Genomic DNA, 9,101 nt, shown 5'->3' on the forward strand with positions numbered 1-9,101 from the left:
CCCACATCACATGGTGGGGTGTTTAAGAACTACTGAAGAGTGACTGTTGTGGGGTTTTTTTTCTGCTTTTCACTTGTTTGCTTTCCTTTTTTATATATATATATATATATATATATATATATATCTGAAGTGAGAGGGGAAATGTGTTTATAAGATGAAATTATTTCTATTTTACGTTTGTACCACTCCCAGGTCATTTCTTTCTATATATTTTTTTGTTGTATTTCAGCATTGGCTGGTTTTAGATGAGGTTAGATTAGAAGATTAGATGTGGTTAGACCAGCGGACATAATGGAAACCTGTGGTGACCTGTGACCTGTGTCAGGATGGTCTGACCTTTGACCTTTCCCCTGCATCTAATGAAGGGGACATTGGAGTACTTGACATAGGAGTGAAGGGGTACATGAAGGGTTTGATGAAGCACTTTGCATCAGTTGTTTCCTAAATGAAAGCCAGGATGCAAAATTCACAATGTAGCACCTCTGTATTTATCCTTTTTTTTTTTTTTTTTTCACTGTTTTAGTTTAGTTTTTAATTGCCTTTTTGCTTTTTTTCTGCAAAGCATGCAGAAAGGACTTCAGGGCTAGATAGGAGTTTGTAACCAACTACAGAGCACAGAGCAGGAGCAGGGGCTTGTGGGATTTGTCATACTCTGCATTTTTTTCCTCAGTGGGCGCCATCGGCAATCCATCTTTGGAGAACCGTCACCGCCAACCGATGCCTCCTTTAGTATGGGCAGGCCTTATTTGGGAGGTAGATCTAAATATTGATATAAAGAAGAACACAATATATTTTTAAGGGTTTTGTTTTGTTATTCTAAAGAATGTGCAAGGTCGCTCGATCTTGTACAGGACTGCAAAATGTTATTTTGTATAACTTCCACAGGAAAGACAAAACTTTGACTTGTAGAAGCTCTTTGTGCCTTTGAATATGGCTGTACCTCAAAATGAAGATAAATTATGTGTGATTGGACAGCGGTGTACAGCTTGATGTCAAATCTTACATGCAGCACAGCGTGCTGATGGGAAATCGCTCTGTAGACTGATTTTTTTTTTTTTCTGGTTTATAAAGCTATTTAAAATGTCTTTTACTATAAAATGAAGAAAAATTAGGCAAAAAATCTTGGTATACAATATGCAAAATTAACCACTTTGTTTAGAAACTGCAAATACAATATGTCTTACAGTTCTTTGAATTTCTGTTTTTGTCGGACGGACTCAGCTTCAAAAAACTTTGGAAATATATCCAAAATTTTGACGTTCTGTTGTTTCAGGTAGGGTACATTTTTAGAAGTGGCATATATGCAGACTGTACGCGAGGTCGTGCTGGTGAAAGTGTGTAGATATGTGAGATCGTATGCGCGTGTGCATACATTTGCAGATATGCCGCGTTGTACTGTACATGTGCATTCTATGTGTACATATACATTTATAAAAACATGAAAATACATATTCTATAAATATGTATGTACAATTATTCATAATAATATGTGTGCCTAAATGTATACATATTTAAGTATCTTTAGCAAGGTTGTATGCATAGCTATGCATATACAAATGCATAATATTGAAAGAATGAGGAAGTAAGACTAGTGATATATATATATATATAAAATCACTAGTCTGGCCGTCCTGAGCGTGTACTGACTGCGCTGGCATTGTGAATGTGAGCACTAATAGTGTGTCTCACAGCTCAAGTGTGTCCATATGTCTCTCTCACTCACCAGTGGGGCAGTTATCATAAGTCAAAGGAATAGTGCAATGCAAATCTTTTTTTTGTTTTGTTTATTAAGCGTTTGTACAGAAATAACTTCATGAAAAATAATTTGTGTGTTCAAAAGATAAACCGCATGCAGATTCTAACAGCTTGAGTTTGAGTAAATCAAATTTTCAGGAGAAATAATCCTTTAATACATGAGTGGCTGACTTAAATTTAATACATACACACTTAAGTCCATGCACAATGCCACATAAACTGTTAACTGTTTTGGATCCCTGACTCTACTCTACTTCTCAACTGGTGAAGTGCAGGGACAGTGTGTGATGTGACTTAGGCTGTGAGTGGCTGTAACACTGGTAGAAAGGCTTTATTCTCCTTACTATCCTCTGCAGCTTTTATGGTTCATGGTCAAACTTACTTCAGAAACTAAAAATACAAGTGACAATGAAGAAAAATAATTTATTGTTTCTTTTTCATTTTGTAACATTTATTTTAATAATGAGGCACATTAGAAGACCTTGGTCTATGTTTAGAATGGCAATGTGGGAAGAAATGTAATTTTGCAAATAAAATACCTCTAAAAAAAATTTGAGTTTGCCTTAGAGTTATGTTTTATAATCACAACTTGAAAAGTGGGTTGCTGCTAAAATTTCTCATTTCCAAATTTCTTTTTTTTTTCATTGGCGAATACTGAACCACTTTTTCTAAACTCTTCTTCCAATCTGGAATACCAACATAAATCTTGACCAAACAGTTAATCTCACTTCCAAAACTCAAAAAATCAAAGTTTGGTATGTAATGGTGGTTTGAGTTTAAATTAGTTTTTACAGAAATCTGTATGTCTTTTTCACTTTATTAAGCATTGGTTAATAACCAACAATTAAGTAACAAACAATTTGGTTGCATGTCTGTGCATATAATAATAATATTGTAAGTTTAAAAAAAAAAGCTGAAATTCCAGGGCTGCAAATATAATGAAATAATTAAATATAAAAAACAACATGTAAAGTGTAATTGCTCATACTGTATGTACTGTATTCTGAGGGTTCTGGTGCTCACGCTCTGTCACTCTTCTTTGCCCACCAATTGTTGTTTTGCTGTGTTCCTTGAGCTACATTTTCAAACAAAAATGTGCTGCAAATCTATAAACCTTTTGCAGGTTAAGTATGAAAGACAAGAGTAAAAAAAGAGTTGACTTTTGGGAGATGGTCATTTAAGGCATTTTATGTAAAAGCAATTTAAAATTATTCACAGTTTTGTCCACACATACTTCTGTTTCACTGACTATGTTAAGAGTTTTGAAATTATGACTTCTGTTTGGACCAATCTATTGTACATCAAAATAATTTATTCAGCATTTTAAACCAGAAAACGAAGACACTGAGAACATCCAAACCAGTAAAATCATTGATTTTCAACATTTTCTTGTTTCTGTGCACTTTAACTCAGGGCTTCCTGTTAAACTTTTGTTATCATTAACAATGATACTTCGTTATCATTGGTAACATTGTTACATTGTTATACAAACATAACTCTCACATGCCTTTCGTACATGTTACAAAGTCTTGTGCTTTCTTAGAAGGCTGTTTAGCATATGCAGTGATCTTCTGAACATCTTCATATGGCTGAGTGTTATCAGTGCAATGATCAGACAGCTGCTGCAGTAAAGTGCTAACACGCTCCTCTCCTCCGGCAAAAAACACTTTGACAACCGGAAGTCAGACCTGGAGAATGTACCCTACAGGAAGTGACAGAATATACAACAACATTAATATTAAATACATTTTAAAAGTTCCTTATACTTTTGACTATAATAAAAAACTTTAGAGTTGACATCTTATTTTACAACCTCCTCTAAGGTTTGGTGTGAATATGGAATCTACTTATAATCTTTCATACGTTAGTTAAACACAATGACTGTTCATTTCATGAAACTTAAACTCTTAAAAAATATGTTTGCTGTTTTAATTTAATAAAGCAGCTGAATGAAGGATCAGTTAACATTATATTTCACTTATTCAACTCTTCATGTCAATGAAGTTAACTTAATAATTTTGTGGAAAGTGTAGCCATTGTATGAAATGTCCTGTAAATACATTTCTAACCCGAGAAAACCTAATCTGCACCATTCTGTGAAATCTGGATCTAATTGAGCTGAATTTTTTTTGAAAATGATCGTTGCATATAGAACTACATACAGAATAATCAAAACATTCTCTAAACTAAAACTGAATCTTAAAAGCATTTGCCACAATTGGAAATTGGGTATATTGTGAAAATGATAAAGGCATTTTTGATAAAACAAAGGCAGAAAGGGGTAATGAAGAACAACAATTAGCCTTGGATTTACTCTATACCACAACAAAATTAACAATTTATCTAACTCTCTCGTGCTCTTTAAAACATTTTCCTCCCTCCTTTGTCCTCCTCTCTTTCATCAACTCAACAGCTGACGACTTTGCCACATTATTCATTAATAAAATTACAACCATCAGTGCACAACAGCAAACATACACTCACTCACATCCTTCTCTCCACTCTCTGAGGCAGAAGTCTCCAAACTCATCTTTCCAATCATCCTACTACTTGACATGGTTAACTGCCAGATCCTCCTGTCAACTCTATAGGCAAAGGGCATCTAAGGAACTGCACTTCCAGTGGTTCAAGTCTTACCTCTCAGATATGTCCTTCAAGGTATCTTGGAGGGGTGAGGTATCCAAGTCACAAGATCTAGCTACTGGGGTGCCTCATGGCTCAGTCCTTGGACCAATTCTCTTTTCTGTCTACATGGCATCACTAGGTACTGTCATTCAGAAACATGGCTTTGCTATGCTGATGACACTCAACTCTGTCTAACAGACATTTCTTGCTGGATGAAGGACCATCGCCATCAACTCAACCTTGCCAAGACAGAACTGCTTGTGGTTTCAGTAAACCCATCACTTCATCACAATTTCACCATCCAGCTAGGCGCATCAACCATAACTCCTTCAAGGACAGCCAGGAACCTTGGAGTTGTGATTGATGATCAGCTCAATTTCACAACCACACTGCTAAAACTGCCCAGTCCTGCAGATTTGCTTCCCAACTTTAGGAAGATCAGACCCTTTCTTTTAGAACATGCTAGACGACAACTTGTTCTGTCCAGGCTAAAAACTTTTTTCTTATAAAAAATAAATAAATAAAAACCTTGCTTTGTGTGCTGTGTGCTCTTGTCACACACTTGTCCCATATTATTGTTCTTTTGTTGGTTTTTTTATTGCTTCTATTGTCCTCATTTGTAAGTCGCTTTGGATAAAAGTGTCTGCTAAATGACTAAATGTACCTATTTATAAAAAATAAAATAAAAACAGTAATATTTTAAAATATTACATTATTAAAATACCGTATTTGCCCGAATATAAGACGACCCCCCCTTTTTCCAGATGTACCTTTTGGAAAAAGGCTTTTTAAAAACCAAATCTTGTTTTTTTCTCAGTAAAATACATTTTGTCTTCAATTATTTTTCCTATTTTAATTTTTGTTTTGAAAGTATGGTAAAAACTGGTCAAATGTACCAACAATCACATTTAAAAAATATACACTTTTTGATATACCATTAAAAAAAAAAAAAAACAGGTAGCCCATCTGAATTAGGACATTTCCACATATCCATCTAATAGTAGCCTACCAAAATCTTATTAACCGTAGAAGTTAAATCTTACTGTAGTCTTCAAATCTGGGTACTGTCTTACGTTTTAAAATCACAAAGGGAGTTTGGTCCCATCAGGCTAACGTGACAGTCACGACTCGTGCATCGTAAGGTTTTCTTTTTCTTTTGTTTTTACTTGCGATCTTTACAACACGCATTACATTACGTATTTCATGGCACACTCGTTTTATGCGTATTTGGCGCCACCTATTGTTGTGGGTGTATTATTGACATGTCAAAGTCTAGACCCTGAATATAAGACTACCGCGTTTTTTCAGATGTATTTCCAAGAAAAAAACATTGTCTTATATTCGGGTCAATACGGTAAATGTAAATATTATCCTTTCAAGTCTGAAGTAATTTAATACAGTTGGTGTATTTGCTACCCAACAATAATGCTTGAGATTGGGGAGTATAATGTCAAACTGTCTTTGCAGAAACACCTTTTACATATTTGAAATGTTTTGTGCCACATTAAAAAAGAGATCAATATATCTGAGGGAAAAAAAGCTTTACCCACAAGAAAGAACAAATAATCACTTGAAAAATCATTTCAAATCATTCAAATTTATTACATTTCTGGATTTGCTACAATATTCAAAACAAAACAAAATTGCATTCCCTTGCAAATAGCATCCAGTGGACAGGACAACAAAACCCAACATTTCCTCAAAAGGTATTTTCTTTTCTTTCTTTCCTTTTTTTTGGCAACAAAGTTTTCTACGGCTCATCTTATTACAAATGTGTGCAAACATAATCGTTAAACCTTCTTGTTCACAGTCAAATTCTGCATCACTTAAGTAAATTCGCACTTTGCACATCTATTTCATTGATGACTCTGTTGAGAATGTTTTTCACTATGGACATGCATAAACAGAACTGAGTTAACTGAACTCATTCCAAACCATGTAAATGGAAGTAATGGTTGATTTAATGTTTCATAAGGTTTAATGCTTTCTGGAATACTCCCTAGGTGTATATTGTGAATAATACAATTGTCTGTTTGTTTAATGCATTTAGCAGGGTGGAACTTTACACTACTTTGGGTTAGTGATGTTCGATTTTTGAACGAATTGTTCTTTTGAGCCGGTTCTCAGGAAGTAACCGTTCGAGCCGGTTCACAAAATCGAACTGAATCGAACTTTAGTTCTGGGTTGATGACGTAAGACACACAGCCGAAGTAGCATGTCCGACTCAAAAAGAATCGAATGAGCCATTTCAACTAACTGTCGAAGTTTGCAGAGAGTTACCGAGGACTCAAAAAGAAACTAATTTCGGATTTGTATCAATACTTTGGGTCTTGATATGGTCATGTCTGGATTAATTGAATGACCGATTAATTATTGATGTTTATTGGCTGCTACCATACAAGTCATATGGACTTCTTCTTTAATACTTTAATTGTTTTTTGTCTTTCTTGGAGCTCGAAAGCCTCTGGTCATTATATGAAAAAAGTGCAATGCAATCATTTTACAAAACTCCTCCTCTTGCGTTCCATGGAAGAAAGTAAGACATACAGCTCTGAAACAACACGGGGGTAAACAAAACTCAGGCTTCAATTACCAGGATGAAGCTGGGGTTGTTGCGGTTTCTCCAGCTGAAGGACGGGACACTGATCTCAGGATAGAGGTTTTCATGCAGTACCTCACAGCCATGGTGAGTGTGGCCACTCAGGATTAGGCGGGGCTTGAACCACCACAAGAGCTGTTATTGGAGAAGATTGTCGGCTTTTAATGTTCATATATGTAATGATCTCGTCCTACTCTGGTCAAGAGCTTGTTGATGTAGAGTGTACTCAATACCAAGTCCCTCAAATCAACAGAAATCTTAATCTTTTTTTAAAGAGTTGATGCAATGAACCTCACAAACTTTGTCAAATGCAATGATCAGTTCATTGGTTTCCACATGGACTGATATAAACCTGTGCACCCTGACTCCCATAAATTGTATGTCAAACAATCAGATAAAGCATTTGATTTTGAAAATATTTTTGTGTAGGAAATATGCATCAGATGGTCAATGGACATGCCATCTTAGGCTGAGTGTACAGTGCCCCTTGATTAAGAGTAGCTAATCCATCCAGTAGCTAATCCATCATCAACATGTCACCATATCCGGCTCACTGACTAAGTTCTAAACACTCGCAAATCTTCTCATTGTGACCAACAGTACAGTAAATTGATTCATTGTGTAGTGTATTCAGGTGTAACATCATAATGTAGCACATTATTTTTAAAAGTAACATTGCTTGTGTTTATGAGCATCTTGTTTTACCTTTTTGGAGGCATTCTTAGATAAAACATCATAACGCTCCTGAAATAGCTGGTACCGATCATCCAGTGGGGCTGCATCTACACCTGTACACATAGCATCACTCACTCTATACAGAGGGTAATGCTGGGATCAGTAATACCATTATTACAGTGAAGAATATATTACTGCAATTTCTAAAGCAATGCATTTATAAGAAATACCATAAAATCCTGCCTTTACTTAAACTACATGTGTATGACAAAATGCATTTAGTTACCATGATAAATACAGAAAAACATACACAGTCTCACCTGTAGCAGAACAGGTGCTGTTTGGGCAAAACTCTCTGTGTTCTTGCACTGGCCATAATGCTGTGCACCCTAACAGAGTAAAAAGAGTTAAATGTACCACAATCAACCACAACAGAATCAGGATCACACCATTAAAATGTAAAAACAAAAAAGATCAAGATTTAATAAGGAAATCAGTGCTAATAATAATAATAATAATTATTATTATTATTATTATTATTACCTTATGACTGGTTTTGTGGTCCAGGGTCACATGAGATAATGTTCTTGTTAATGTTTACTAATGAACTTACTAAACATTACCTAATGATTAACATATGATTATTTAATGTACATTGAAATGCTTACAAATGTTAGTAAACTTTCAGTTTAATTTGTTGGTCTTTGTTGTGTAGACCTCTATTTACACATCTTAAATAATCTATAAATTATTTATTCATGTTTTTGCAGTACCCAATCTAAAGTGGAAACTATTCATCATCTGCAAATGTTTATAAATGTTTACTAATCATTATGAACAGTCATCTCAATGGCAAAAAGTGTCCCGAAAGACCCAAATTTACCCTTTTCACACATCTTTACTAATCATTTATTAATCATTTGTTCATGTTTTTGCAGTAGCCAATCTAAAGTTGAAACTATTCATCATTTGTAAATGTTGTAAATGTTTATAAATGATTACTAATCATTTAGTATCTTTATGGGCCTTGGACTTATGTAACAAGGTTTGTGTAAAGGGTGGCTGGTTATGTTTAGCTAAATGCTTGCTAAAGACATAACATTATTGTAATTTTGGTGCAAAAAAGTTTTTTATTGCCTCAATACTCACATTAGTATACTACTCTTCAGTATATTATTAAACAGGTTAGCTATTCCTTGAATTATAAATAAACAGGGGAAAATATATTTTTTAAAGAAAATACTTTTTCATTTATCAAAACAATATAATTTAAACAGACTGAACTGTGTTCCCTTATAATAATCAAATTGACCCCTGTACACTGTCGACCATTTAACCTACCCTTAAACCTACCCATACCACCAAACCTGTCCCTAACCTTACCCATATCACACCTCAATAGCAGCTAATGTGTTGCGCATTAACACAAGCTTTTAATCATTTTATA

At 34.7% G+C, this 9,101-nt stretch overlaps 1 protein-coding gene across 1 annotated transcript in view; it reads right to left on the bottom strand.

Moving 5' to 3' along the window:
- Nucleotides 1-2,688: 2,688 nt before the first annotated feature.
- The window catches only part of LOC107702491 (metallophosphoesterase 1-like), a 7,847-nt gene continuing 1,434 nt past the window's right edge, over nt 2,689-9,101 (bottom strand). Inside the window, exons 2-5 of the mRNA XM_016504838.1 lie at nt 7,975-8,043; nt 7,685-7,807; nt 6,974-7,114; nt 2,689-3,457 (exon numbers count right to left, since the gene is read on the bottom strand). Coding sequence (XP_016360324.1) covers nt 3,275-3,457; nt 6,974-7,114; nt 7,685-7,807; nt 7,975-8,043 — 516 coding nt within the window. The 3' untranslated portion in view covers nt 2,689-3,274. The remainder of the gene's footprint in view (nt 3,458-6,973; nt 7,115-7,684; nt 7,808-7,974; nt 8,044-9,101) is intronic.

Source organism: Sinocyclocheilus anshuiensis, unplaced genomic scaffold (genome assembly GCF_001515605.1).
Source record: "Sinocyclocheilus anshuiensis isolate Anshui unplaced genomic scaffold, SAMN03320099.WGS_v1.1 scaffold855, whole genome shotgun sequence".
NCBI lineage: Eukaryota > Metazoa > Chordata > Actinopteri > Cypriniformes > Cyprinidae > Sinocyclocheilus > Sinocyclocheilus anshuiensis.